Source organism: Echinococcus granulosus, assembly GCF_000524195.1.
Source record: "Echinococcus granulosus chromosome Unknown EG_S00081, whole genome shotgun sequence".
Lineage (NCBI taxonomy): Eukaryota > Metazoa > Platyhelminthes > Cestoda > Cyclophyllidea > Taeniidae > Echinococcus > Echinococcus granulosus.
Genome location: NW_020170461.1, coordinates 234,249 through 248,627, shown reverse-complemented (window position 1 = coordinate 248,627; position 14,379 = coordinate 234,249). Strand labels below are relative to the sequence as shown.

General features: G+C 42.0%; 1 protein-coding gene across 1 annotated transcript; it reads right to left on the bottom strand. All coding sequences in view use genetic code 11, as the record gives it.

The window, feature by feature from the left end:
• Positions 1-9,452: 9,452 nt before the first annotated feature.
• EGR_07585 (hypothetical protein) lies at positions 9,453-12,984 on the bottom strand (the record flags this gene model as incomplete). Its single annotated transcript, XM_024496834.1, has 5 exons — positions 9,453-9,644; positions 10,452-10,567; positions 11,166-11,334; positions 11,685-11,935; positions 12,690-12,984. 5 exons carry the CDS (start codon positions 12,982-12,984, stop codon positions 9,453-9,455), a joined length of 1,023 nt encoding a protein of 340 aa, XP_024348770.1.
• Between the last annotated feature and the right edge of the window lie 1,395 nt (positions 12,985-14,379).

Genomic DNA, 14,379 nt, shown 5'->3' with positions numbered 1-14,379 from the left:
ATAACACGATTTACAAATATGGGTCCCACAGTTATCCCGTGTCTCGTTAGGGAAAGACCACGCAACAAGAAGCTTTCCACAGCTAGTGGAATAAACCGACCTAGGAGGATCTAGTATCTATTCTAGTGATCCTTCCTCCTTACTGGCTGTCTCGACTTCCGACATCCTTGGCGGCACTCAAAACCGTAGGCTCTGGGAGAGCTAAACCTTTCCACCCTTGAAGCCACACCAAATGGAGGTTACCTGGTGTCATGAATAAAAGAAAGGCAAATGAATACTTGATATTGAAATTGACAAGGTTCAGGTCGTGCTGAAACTAGACCTCCACCTCCTCGAATTTCCAGTTTTTTTAACGAATATGTGAAATAAAGTTAAGCCCAAGGTTGCTTATTTAATTTAGTAGTATATGACCCAATTCTACTGATACTGATAATTTTAGGCGTATTTATGATACATTTGCCAGTTTAGGTCGGTTTTTTTGGTTTAAAAGACTATTTGCTTCATTTATGTGACCAAATTCTTCGTCAAAAAGGCAGAGAGTATGTGATGATGAATGGTGTGATTGCTACGAACCATCTGCTTTGCGTACACCTCTCCAGAGTTGCTTGAAACACATCTGTGCGTGTACTGCAGGCATCATTTTTGTCTCCTACACCGAAATTCGGTCCCCCTTTGTTGCTCTTGTGCTCCACATCAGGGACGGCTGAACGAACACTTCTGCAATTGTTACCACCTCCTTATCTTCTTTCTTGTTTTGGTCTTGGTGATGTTGCGTGACCACGACGCAACAGAGATGTTCCAAGTCTAACCTAGCAACCGATTTCGGCGTCCTTGATGCATTTATTTTTTTTTCTTAAAACTCAACTCTGTAATTGGTAAAGGCAGGAAAAAGCCATCCTCTACAGAGCGGAAGGTGACATTTTGAAGGACGCCAAAATGGCCACATGACATGTTTGGCTCTTCACTTCCTCCTGAATCTAATTCCGCAAAGGTAGTATGAAAAGGAGGTTTTGCCATAGAACCAATCAGCACCCCTCTAGCCACCTCTATTTTCCATCTTGCTGTCATATTTTAACTGTCTCTTCCTCCGTCACTGGATCGCGGAGTCCTCCGGCGCCAAGAAAAGTGAACAATCACTCAGAGAGGTACCATTAGAGGAATTAAGCGAGGGGAACTAAAAACTAGACAAAATCTTGCAAATTTTTGGATGGTAGTCTTTCTTTACATCATGGGTCTTTTATTTGCTCATTAATTTGTAACAAGGCAGGCAACTCTCAGTCACCGCTTCATCCCCTGCAGAAAGTAGACGATTAGTATAAAACATTTGCTTCCGTAGCCCACAACACCCGTGAAGCATGTAAAGCCTTCTAAAGACGAGATGGTGACTGCTCTAGAATGGTATATCCTTCTGTAGGACGAGACTCATCGGTCTCCACTTCCCTATTCCCGGCGTTCTTAGACGAGCTCGGTTGATTCACTTTGGACATATTTATTAAAGAGGAAAAGATGGAGAAGGAAAGTACACCGTTTAAGAAGGGGAAGAACCGCAGTTACTAGGTACGGGAGAGGGCGATCCGGTCACGAAATTCTTATTTCCTGATTGCCTCCTCCCTGAAAGGTGCATTAAAACGACATAAGTATTGCACCTCTTTTGTCTGATTAACAAACATTCCACTACCAAGGCCTCCTTCGCATCGCCAGCCAGTGTGTCAACAAACGACCCCTTATGAGAGAGGAAGTGAATACCACGTTGATGGTCATTGAAGTGTATCATTTGTCTGTCCGCTTGTCTGTAGTGTGGGTAGTGTCGGTTTTTCCCACGTCTTCCCTTTCCTACTTGATATAGGTGTAGACTACGAACTGTTGCATCACTTAAGCTTTTGAATTTCTGAGACCCCTGTAAGTTACAACAAGTCATTGCAGCGAGGCGTACAGAACTCTAGCAATTCTTTTGCCCACTTCAAAAGATCCTGAAGGTTAAAAGGTCTTCTTCCACCTCTCCCAATTCCCGAGGATGCCTTGATGCAAATTCTACTGCTCAACACCACTGGTTTCGTAGCACAAGTACACTTTCCTGAAGGAATAGGTCTGTCGCCTTCCTGGCGGGAGCTGATCAAGTAATTTTGTAATCAGGAAGTTATTTCACCTTTTCGGAGTATTTTAAAACTGCTTTGGCCAAAAATATAAAGATAATCACGTCAAGCTAAATGAGGAAGGAGGTGAGCTAAAATATACCAGAGAGGAGGAGGATGGTGATAACTTCGGTGATGTCAACGTCAAAGTTGATTGACAAGAAGTGGAGTGGATGAAATATTTAAAGTTGATTTTGTGTTTTATAAGAATCAGTGGAGGTGTCAAAAATTCCTTTTTTTTCTGGAACCACTGTGTAACTTGAAACACCTTCTTTAGCACTACCTCACCGCAGTGGCCGTCAGGGTCTCCGAAAAAACTAAAATAATGCTATTACAAGATCAGTCTTCCACTATGGTCACTTCAACTGAAGGTAAAAACATAGAGAAAAATTTCAGAATTATTTAGTAGGTTTTCTCGCTCATACGGGTGACTTTTTTCCCTTGTAATTAAATATGTGAGGATACATACTAAAGGACATTCCACCTAATGAATTGTCATTCTCCGGCAGCTTTTCCCCGAGGTCACAATAAGCCACGCTAGTAGGGGAGAAGATTAATTATTAAAGTGCGGAGGACCTGGGAGGCTATGGGTATGACCAGAAGGCCATATCGTCAAAACAAACATACAAAACGCAGAACTCTAGTAGTCATGGGATCAGGGCATGTCCCACTCCTTAAAGCGTCTTCTCCGACCTTTACGGTGGAGCACTTTAAAACTATCATGAGGCAGAAATGATGGATATTAAATTCTTCCTAGAAGATAGGAGGACAGCTGATAGCAGCGGCAATGATCGCGTCTCCTTGCTCCCATCAAACCTCTTCAAGGTCTTAGTCATGCTCTTAATCGCTTTGTGGGGAAGGAGATAGGGTTCTCCGGGTTCACGCTACTCTCGTCCAGACGATGCACCATCTTTAGTGTACTGCATGCGACAGTAGATCTCTTGAGCTCTCTTTGCCACTGTACTGTCACTCACGCACGTGGATTCTAATCCACTACTAGAGGCGTTTACCGAATGCCACCTATTCACTCTACCACATGTTTTATTCAAACGTGACTTTGACCACCCTCTACTGATGCTAGACTCCATAGATCCAATGATTCTCAGCAGATGGTCTCCCATGTCGATACCACAGGATGCTTGCTACTGCCATCTTCACGAAGTCTTGAGTCATGTCCGAAGGTCAAAAAGCCCTACCTATAAAGAAGACATGGCAGGCTGCTGGACAGGACCTGCCAAACCACTCCACCAAAATGAAAGTACAAATGACGGTGAGTGAGCAAAACTACTAGGTCACTAAAGAAAAGCCTGAATTGATGGTCTTTTAAGCTCTTTCTCCAAGACAAAACAGCTCAAAACGTTGACAATTCTTGAAGGTATCAGTTTTGTGATATGGTAGTCAACTCCCTTTGACATACCCTAGCCTCCGTTGTTTTTGGTAACCCCTATCAATAATCTCTTTTTGGAAATAATAAATAAGATATAAAATTTCTTGTGATGCTCGTAACTTCTCTTCCATTAATGGACTCCCATGCCACCTCTACTCACTTAGAGGAAATAAGTAGTATCAAGTCATTGGAAAAGTGCAGTTATTCCTCGTAAAAGTCGAGACTACCAATAAGTCTATTTTCAATTTTCTAGAAATAAAATCACCTTCTTTAGCGTTAGATACACAGTTACTACAAGGCATCTCCTCTACTTTTTAAGGAAGGAATGCATCTTGTTGTCTGACCAATCGGCTAAGTGCATCCCTCTAAACAGTTAAAGCAATTGCCCAATATTCAATGCCCTTCCTCCACCCTTCTTTTTTTAACCCTCTCGTCTTCCTTCCAAAAATGTCTGGTAACCGATTGAATCGTTGCTTGGGAGTAAACACAACCAACGTATTTTGTGTTCCGACATTTTACAACTTCTAGAGAAGTATGTATGTTAGTTTTTTGCAGCGGTGGTGACTTATGCAAATGTTCTCCAAATTCGTCTTCCGGTCCAATACGTGGGGTGAAGGGCCTCCTTTTTGCTGCATGTTAATTTAGAGTTCGTCATTTTTCCGACTTCGGCGGGCGCAATTTTGATGTGTCTTTGTATAACTCACCTCACCAATTGACAACCACTACCAGCATTTGCTAATCCAATGCAAATTGCATCGGTGCTTGTCAGAAGCACATTACCATAAAGCAGGGTTTAGCAAAATAGTGAGTAAATACCTAACTCCATCTGTCACACATATGTGACAGTAAATTAGAAGCGAGGAAAGGACACTGGAAAGGAGTAATCAACTACGAGCAGCTGGTGTTGTGACTTAACAAATAAAACCCGTGGCTGTAGTGACTGTTATCCCTTCTCTACAACTCTTCTCCTTAACTCTCTCCCCTCTCGAAATGCAGAACTTTGGGGGGAAGATTTCCCCTTATCAAGATGCGGCCTTATCCACTTCTGCAGTTGCCTAAACGGCCACTTTCCCTATCGCGAGAGAATCGCAAACCCTGAATTCATGATTTGCCGTTTCTAGCGTATCCACATTTTGCAATAATCTGGCATTTACTTTTTGCCCCATGGAAATTTATGCCAATCTTATCGTTTTCATTTCCTCCGCCCCAAATTTCTCGTTTTTTCCCAAATGAATGAAAGCACACACTATAGGGTGAAGAAAAGTTTCCAAATAACGCGGTGTTGAGTTCCTTTGCCTTTACCTTGCCTTTTTTCCCGACAGTTTTTAGACAAGACAGGGGAAAGTTGGTGAAAGAATGCGCAAAAGCTGTAACGCCTCTGGCGCGTTTCTAACACCTTCCAGGTGGGAAGGCATCCAAATTTGGTCAATTGATGCCAAGTAGTCCCTCAATTTCTCCACAATGACACCCACATCTGCTTTTTCCTAACTATACAAAAAATGTACCTAAAGTTACAACTTTTTTTTCATATTTTTCTCTCTTTTTAAAGGGTTGGAGAAGACATTCTCCCTCTGTTCTTTGAAACTCGTGGGTTTCTTATTTCTCATTTGCTTCTTTTTAAATTTTTTTGTCTAAAACAAGAAAAGCAATCCTTTTAATCAAAAATTTTCAAAATATGTCTTTTTTTTACTTTGTTACGAGCGATAATAGACGAGGAGGATGAGAGAATATCAATAGTACTTATCAACGTTGATTATGTACTGCTTATATTTAATAAGCGATCGGTTTGGGATTGATGCATTTGGAGCTAAAATGTATTAGCTAACTTTATCCAAAAAGGTAACTTTGTTACCTTTGTTACCTTTGTTCTATTATTATATTTTATATTATATTTATATAGTCTATTTTTTCTCCTGGTGTCAACTATGGGTAGATCGAAGTAAGAAATACAGAGCATCGCGGACACCCAGTTGTCTACAGCCATAAACATAAGGAATGGAAAAATTTTAATTCTCTTTTTTAAAAATGAAGGACTAATTTTTGAATATAAGGTAGAAAAAAGGGCGTAAATATACGGTAGATTTACATCCTAGCTTTTGATGACCGTACGTTCAACAGGTGTCCACCAGATGGGTGCCAAGGCAACCGCCAGACATGAATGTCACAAATGGATGTGGCGTTTTTAGAACTTTTATAAATTTGTTTTTTGCTCTTTTTAAACGTCACAAAATACAGAGCAAGAGTCAGGACGCACACAAAATTGCTCAGCTTTTACAATAAAGCCTCAATCGAAGGACTTATGGTCAGGCTTTAGGGGTGACCCGATTCTAACACTTTTTACCGTCAAGGGAGCTTTAAAGACAAAACTTGGAAGAAAAAGCGCCCAAAATGTGTTGTGAAGACTTACGGTTTCCTCAGTGTTTCACGTGAGCTGGTGCAGACGTGGTGCGCCTCCTCAGCGTCACATTGAAGGTTCGGATGTAGACACTACTTCCAACAGCCGGATCCAGCTTCGAATAAAAATGGATGCAGAAAAGGGATAAAAACTTCTACACTTCGAAATTTAATGCAATAAAAGGAATTAAGACTTATTATACAGCAAAATTATAAAGGCAGTAAGTCTTGCCTCTCCTTAATCAGAATGGCCTTTTTGGTTGGGGAGAAGAGGTGTGGAGTCTTTCATTTTCACAAAAAAAAATTAAAAAACTCCTTTTAATTTTTAGAAAAGTTTTAAATCAAGCCTTGGCGTCTACTTTCTTCTTTTATTCTTCTACGCTACCAATCGTTTGTTTCATGTGGGGAAAAATTCTTAATGCCACATTCTCACCTTCTTCCGAATTCCGCCTCAGTAATTGTAGATATGCATCAGAACCGAGAAGATTCAAAAAAGCGGGAGAGAAGAAGACCACAACGAAGGTATAAAGGGTTACAATGGAGTTAAGGATACTGCGTTCATCCCTCTTTTTCGTTTCTTATTCCCTCTTTTAAGGCCTATGATTAATGACTGCTGCAGGCGAAGCCCGCACGCCGCCTTCCACCCCACCCCTAATGATGGGTATGTTCAAATCAATTAACAAATGCTAATCACGCCTTTCTCTATTCATTTAAAGTGAAAAATTAATGAGGGCTCCATGGGAATCGCTATGAAGCTAACTTTCTAGGACACCTCCTTGTCCCACGCTAAATTAGTTTTTTGACCAAAACAAAACACAGCTTTGTTTACGTTAATGAGAATCCTGATTTTTTTCCCTTTTCCTCTCCTCCAAAATGGCTTGCTTGTCTGACTTTTGTTTCCCCTTAAATATTTACGTATTAGTACCGCATAAAATAATGATTCATTTTAAAATTTTGGGCCTACTTAAAAGTTCATTTCAGTAGACTGTTCCCGATGGAAGTGCATTTGCACTGCATCGCTTCAACTTTTATTTCCCGCCCTTTAAAGCTTTATTTAGATTGATTTTTTCTCTTTTATTTGTTTATTTGTTCTCTTTCTCTTCCCTCATAGTCGAATCTACTGTCATGTGAAGGGGAAGAAGTGGTCTGGAGGAGGGGAAAATGATCTGCCTCTCCGTCCACCCCACCTCGCACTGCCCCGATTGATGACACATATACTCAAAAGGCTTGGCAAAAACAAATACTCCTACTTGATACGATTAACTTTCAAGTATTTGCACTGTCTTCACTTCAAAGTGACAACTTAAAAGAGATAAACTTGTCAAAACCCACACTTGCATAGGTGTGAGAACCTGGTTGAACATTTCTTGACAAATCAACACCTGCCTGTCACATTAGCTGAGTCTTTCTGAGTGAGTAAAAAGAAGCAAAAATTCCTTGAGGACTTAAAAGTTGGAGTGCAGTGGGGATAAGCAATTCTCGCATTTAAATCCGTGTGCCACCTGTCTTGACACACCCCTGGGTTAGAGGTAACCTTTTGACTGATTCCACTCGTGGTTATAGCATGCTTTATCCATACGATTGACTGAATTTCCCCAAATTACTCATTTATTATTGTTACCCACATTTATGCTAATATGGTGGATTAATCGCCTCATTTATAAATTGGGAAAATCCAGAGCTGACCGTCGGTAAGGTAGTAATTGTGAGCCAAAGAAGAGCGGAGAATGGGGCTATGTGGGGCATTGAAGACACTTCTTTCTTTCCGCCAATTCCTCTAATGGGCATTAGGAGGTAAAATATTACAGAAAGTCCTTTATTCCATTTTCCCATGCTGAGGAATTCTTGATTCAGACTTGGACTACGTACTGGTGATTTAGATCCTTTCGTCCTATTTGATGCAGTGAGGGATAAATTGAGGTTGTGACAATGTCTCCCGCCAAAGAGGCTTCATCAAAAATGACTTACAAGTTCCCAATTTTGCCTTCTTTAAAAGGGCTGAACATTCTCGTGTGAAGACTCCTATGGCGGTAGAATAAGCTCAAGCGATTAGATGACGCTAGAGGGGAGAGGATGAGGAAAAGTAGTTGTCTTTCTCTCATCAATTTAATTCTTGCCCCTCCTTATTCCTTGCTAAACAAAGGATGTAATTGAAGAACATTTTACTTGTCAAGCCATGTAATGGGAGTTAACATTTGTTTCATGCAAAGATAAAAATTGACTGCAAATCAAGAAGCATATAAAAAGTGGGAAATTTTAACTTGCGTAAAGAATTTGAAATTCACCCGAGCAATTCTGACAACTTTCTTAGTTTAACGGATGGAGATAGAAGTAATACCAACCAGACACTTGGCTTGCCTTTATATTTTGGGGTAGCTGGGGTCACAGACCAGCAGGTACTAATCCCCTTCTGGACCCAGGTAGATTACTATAACTCAGTCGTTCTGGCGACAACCGTGGAGCAAAACGGACTTAAGTGGGGTACGTGGCTTCCAGAAAGTGTGTACGACTCTGTACTACATCAATGAACCGATTGAAAACAGATGCTATCAGGAAAAGGTTCTAAGTGCTAATAATCAAACTCCAAAGTAGTATATGCAAGAAAGGCAGTATTGTACAAGGAAATGGTTGTCATTTTTGACCATTTTTACAACTTCTACTCTCACATGATGCAAGGTAAACTCGTGGGTTTAGTTGCACTAAGCTAAGTGAAAGCTTAGCCCCAGTTAATTCCCCTCAACCCATTTCCCATTTGATTATGTGGTTGTCAAGTGTTTGTCATAGAGCTGCAAAAGACAAGGACGAGAATGGGGTAAAATAACCTCCCACCTTCCATTTTAAAGCGCAGTAAGAAGTCATGCTTTTTCTCCTCACTGATTTATCGGATGGATGGATGAGAGGGTGGGGTTGGTGAAAACATTGCCACAAAAAATTCTCCCCTCTCTACTCTTCAGGACAAATACCCTTAGGTGAATGAAAATCCTTTCTAGGAAGACACGGCAGAGTGTGTGGATTCATGATCCCCTCCCTTGCAATATTCCTTAAGCTATAAATAGAAATATCCAGAGGAAGTGAATAAAAGTATGTGCACGTTAAAAAGGGAAAGCCAAAGAGAGTTTTAACACCCTTCATATTTAATGAAGGAGAAAATAAGCCCATTAACAGGGTCGCTGTGCGCGCAATGGGTGTAGTTTTCACTTTATCTCGTTCTCCTTTCAATTCCTGGCATTTAGGCTCTACCTTCGAAGTGAAAAGGTGGCTAATAAACCAATCTACGGTCTGTGGGTAAAAATCTGACATTCAATTCGTGGAGAGAAAAGGGGTAAATTTTAAGTAGCCAGTAACCGCATTTTTGACATACGCGTAAGTATGTTCGCCATTAATTTATTGCGGTTATTTGGCGCTTGTTTTACTGTACGCTAACCTACGCGGGTTCTTTAACAGCCGTAGTTTATCCCTCCATTTTGACAGAGTGGATGGAAGGTAATGCTTGGCATACTGTCGACTATTTTTTTTACCAGTAGAGCTTATTACAACCTTCAAAGACGACCTAGCACTCTGTGGGGATGGCAGTGGCATAGAAGGGGGAGACTATCTGCTCTCTGTCGCGAATCACGCAATCTGTAGAGATTGGCATCAGAGGAGGGTGGTCGGAACCACGTCAGACGTAAATATGTGGTTAACGTGATTAGGCGATACTTGATGGACGTGTCTGGCAACTGTACTGCCACCTACAGGGTTGGCAATACAGCAGTGAAGATAGACAGAAAGGAGGTGAAGAGAGTTACTGCCGTGTATTGCACACCCACTATGTTGGATCGTCTAGACGGGAGTATTAATAAGCCAGGGAATTCTGCGTTTCTCCCAAAGGAGCTAAGAGGTTAGATGTGACGCCAAAGGGAGTGAATGGGAGCGACGAGGGGGATCACTGATGTTGCAATCAAATGTCTTCTTATACAGGCAGTGCAAGTTGGAAATGAAATGCTAATTGCTTGCATCACTAAATTAAGTCTATCCACACGGAATGGATGGATAGATGGATAGGAGATAAATGGATGTACATGGGACAGAGGATGGCTACAGGATGGATACGGGATAGTTGGAAGTAAGTCTTCATTGCACCCAAAACGGAAGGGCAACCTCAGGTAGCACCGCGAAGGATAATCAAAAGATGGACGAGGCTGACTTAACATCACGCTCCAATGTTGGGATAACTACGCGACCTCAGTGGCATAGTCTCCAACCAAGCCTCCAACCTTTCATCCCCTCAACACGACAGCGGTTAACCTGCTTCTATACCGGATTGCTTGGATGAAAACTATCCACCCTGGCAAAATATGAGGGTGACGTATGCAACAAAGGACTAAAGCATCAACAAGGTCCACTTAGATATGTCTTTGAAGGCGGTTTAACAATAGGAATTTGACGATTCGTTAGGCAGAATCTTTCCTCATAACCCTGATAACGTGAACTTTTCCACAGAGTAAAATCATATACTACTAAAATTTTGTCTCCTGCATGGTAGAACAGTTTTTTACCTTATAATCCGCTGGACCAGGTTGACCATTATCCACATCCCTGAATCGTTCCTCGGTCCGTCTAAATGTTCCGCATTTTGGTTGAGGATCGCGTTTCACACAGTATGCACCTGGACCTAAGGAGAGGGGAAGATCGGGCCATGTTACCGTCGTGAAAATTTATCAAGTCCCCTTAACAGCCATAACTCGTGCAATTAGCTTCCCCCCTCTATTGCCTATTTTATAAATAGGTAAAATAGACCTTCTATATCGAAAGCCTACTTCTGGATGCTACCTCTTGATTACGCTTCATCTATTATTCACAAGCTATTTGCCCTTTTTTGTTCCCCGTCTTGTTTTGTTTTGTGAATCCTCACTGGGAAACAACTTGAAGACGGAAGAACTGTTTACCTTCCTCACGGAGATGGAGTAGATGGCATTGCCAATCACACAAAACCGCACGTCAGAATCGCATGCCATCCCCATACTCCTGCAGTTTGTCCAGGAGTAGGGTTGACTCGATTGGGATGGTTAACCTGAGGGGTGTAAAATCTCCACCTAAGGTAGACAATTCCTCATTCTTAGCCACCAACGGGAAAGTTTTTTTTTTTCTGACTTAATATACTCAAAGGGAGTTATTGATGTGCTGTCGGCTGGTGTCTGGCTATGTTATTTAACCCAATCTCTTGCCGGTGAACCTAGCAAACCCGAGAGGTTTTGAAACCGATTCCCTACCTGGATTAGCGATGAAACCAGCCACACCTTCTGTATACTTGGTGAACCGTGGACTGGAGCACAAAAAGGCCTCATTGGATTTGTCGCGTCTAGATGCACGGAAACTTCTGTGATCTTTGAGCGCCTTGAAGGCCATTGTCACGTCGTAGGTGGTGGGTGGTGGACATCTCTGTAATGTAAAAAAGGCAATAAACAGATTTACATCTGAATGGATCGATTGATTACTACCGGGAGGATGACAACCCTTTCAGATGACTGGACTACAAGGACACATAACAGAAGAGCTACTTCAAACTCATCGACTCCAGGAGCCGTCTATACTCATCATGTGGGTGTCCAGATTCATTTCAAGATCCAAGGGATACAAAAGCATACACCACACCGGACGAAATCTTGCAAGATTAAGTTCCATGTGCCTACAGATTAGGTCCAAATCGACCTCTGGAACCATAATGAGGGAGGTAACTTTTAAGGGCCATTTCTTAACAAGCAAATTATCCATGTTAGGGAATTCCGAACCTCGCGTTCAATTGGAGCACGAGAATCTGAGTTTCTACGAGAAATGGAGATCTTTTCTGGAATCTCGCGTCTGCACTCAGGCTGCAGCTTGTTATAATAGTCGTGGGGACCCGGTCCTTCACACCTCTTTGCTGCTGTCTTGGTGATACGTTCACTTGAGGAATCAAAGGGCACCTTTAAACCCACCTCCTTTCTCTTTAACCGAAGCAACATCTTCTCTGTCATACCCGGAATCTTGTAGGCAAAGGGGCCTACAAAAGAAAATGTTGGATTTGTGAATGAATGGAGGTGCTGACTCTTCCCTCAACCCCTGTTTTTTCTTGGGAATATTCCCTTGAGCTCAATGTGGCAAGTAGCACCTGTTCCTGTCATTACCCAATCATAAGACCAACCAAGAAATAGGATGGAAAATTGGAGAATATAATTAAGAAAGGGACAGTTGTTTCCTAACTTATCGAGACATACTGTTTTGTCGACAAAGGCCTATGTTTCAGTTTGGTGTCGTGTATCTCAGACACAATAGTTCACCTGTTGAGATTTAGACATTTACAAGTAAGATCTTAATGGATGCAAAATGGATGGATGCCATGTACAATTTCTACTTCCAACCCTGTGGATCTTCAAGGAAACACTATCCTATTGAGAGGGGATATCACAAAATCCAATGATTACATCCATATGACATTATTTTGCTACAGATATACCGACTCTCCTCTACCACTAAGAAATACGAGATCCCCAGGATAAGAACAAGCAGATTTTGGTTATTTAATATTTTAGTGAGAGCCCTAGCATAAGCAAGTCTTCTGGCCCTTCTAGAATACTACTGTTTCACGGTCAAATTTGCAAGGCTTAAAAACGTGGAAACCTACAAGTGATGAAGAAAGGTAACACTTTTAGGAATAAATGGCAAATGATGAGGCTTAAAACTCATTGAAAGCCCATTCAATAAGCCTTCACTACCAAAGCCACAGTGTTTCTTGTCTTATCGTGTGATTTACGCACAAATGTCGGTGCGATGCAATGCAATGCGCGGTGGTAATGGGAAACGGGTGGGTAGATTTGGTTGGCGCCAAGCTACACTGCGACAGCTGTTGGGGTCCCTCACACGGTGTTTGCTCGTCGCCCTCACTCCCTTTTCCCCTCTCTCCCGTTCTTCCCTCTGTTTCTCCATAAATCGAAGACACACACACACACCCACACCAGAGAGCTTATACGAACCAGATCTTGGATATTGGATGGCAGGGGAGACTCGAAAGCCTGCACACATGGTTGGCTGGAACCTTGACTTCATTAGCATTGTGAAGGTTTGGGGTTTAGTTTACCTTTAAAACAAGGAGGCCTTTGGCATTGATGAATTTGGTTGCGATTTATTTTCTTGTTTTCTTCCCCACCTACTAAAGGGGCAAATTACAGGAAAGCAAGAAAAAGGAATGAGCTGAGAATTTTCTCCCTGAAGGGGAAGGTTTTAAAGTCCTTCCACTTCTTGGATAGACCTTAACTCTATGTGGTATTATTCAACGAGGAGATGGCGACACCCTGACTGATTTTGCATGATCAAACACAGGAAAATTTTAAGAGCACCATCTCTAAGAAAACAGGGTTGATAAAGGACGCAGTTTTTTATAGCCTCGCTCTCGTCTCTACAAGAGTAAAAGACCCTAGATTGGCCATGAAGGAAGAAAATGAGGATCTGAAGCTTCTAGGGTCAAAATCACAAGCTCCTTCTGGTACTTTTCGAGGAATTGACGGGCTGCAGTGACTTCAAACCTTCAATTTAAGCCTCTTTTTGAAAAGAAAGTAGCCTTGCCCTATTAACCAATGTTTCGAGTTCCAGAGCGAAAAAATGCAGATGCAACAACAAATACTCCAATAAGGCCATATTGGAGAGACAAATGAGGCGCTTTGAGGGAAATAAACAACTACCGCTGGTGCCGATTCTACCCAACACAAATATGTTCAGTGGTCAAACTTGTGACTGTTGTAGCAGCGGCAACAACAACAACAAAAACAGCTGAGAGGAACCAGTTGATGGCATTCTTGGCGCCAATTTTGACAGGGCTAGTGAATAAACAGAACTTGGGAAACCCCATTCCCCCCTTACTCCTTTCGGACAGTAATGCAGGTGCGTTCTCCCTTCTCTCTTAATAACATTTAATCACTTTCCGGAATAAGGATCTGGCCAAATGATCTCGCAATCAAGTTGAGTGAGCGTAGTTAAACAAATTACGCTTTTAGCTAATCTCATGTCTTTTCCCAGTTAAGTTGTGGATGTTTTTTTGGGAGATTTGTAGAAGACCTTCCAGATTGCAAATCCTCTCTAAGATCTGCTCACATTTCCTAGCGCTAGATACCAAGACCAATGAAGGCAAGTGTTAAGATAAGTGATGGTGAGTGTTTAGGAACCCACCGGTCATACCTTGGCGCTGTGTAATAATAGTGGTGGTAGTGAGAGTGGCAACAGCAGCTGATAGGAAAACAGTTGATGGCTTTTCTGGCGACAATTTTGACAAGGCTAATGATTTAACTGAACTTTCTATGCCCACCTCGCCTTCGACTGAGGTGGGGCCATGCCATGGACAGCAAGCCCCACACACACGCAGGCGGACATAAAACGGATGGCTGGGTGAGTGGTGCGGGGTGGGAAGGGTGTGAGTGGGCTGACAGGAGGGCGTGTGCTCTGGTTAATTAAGCG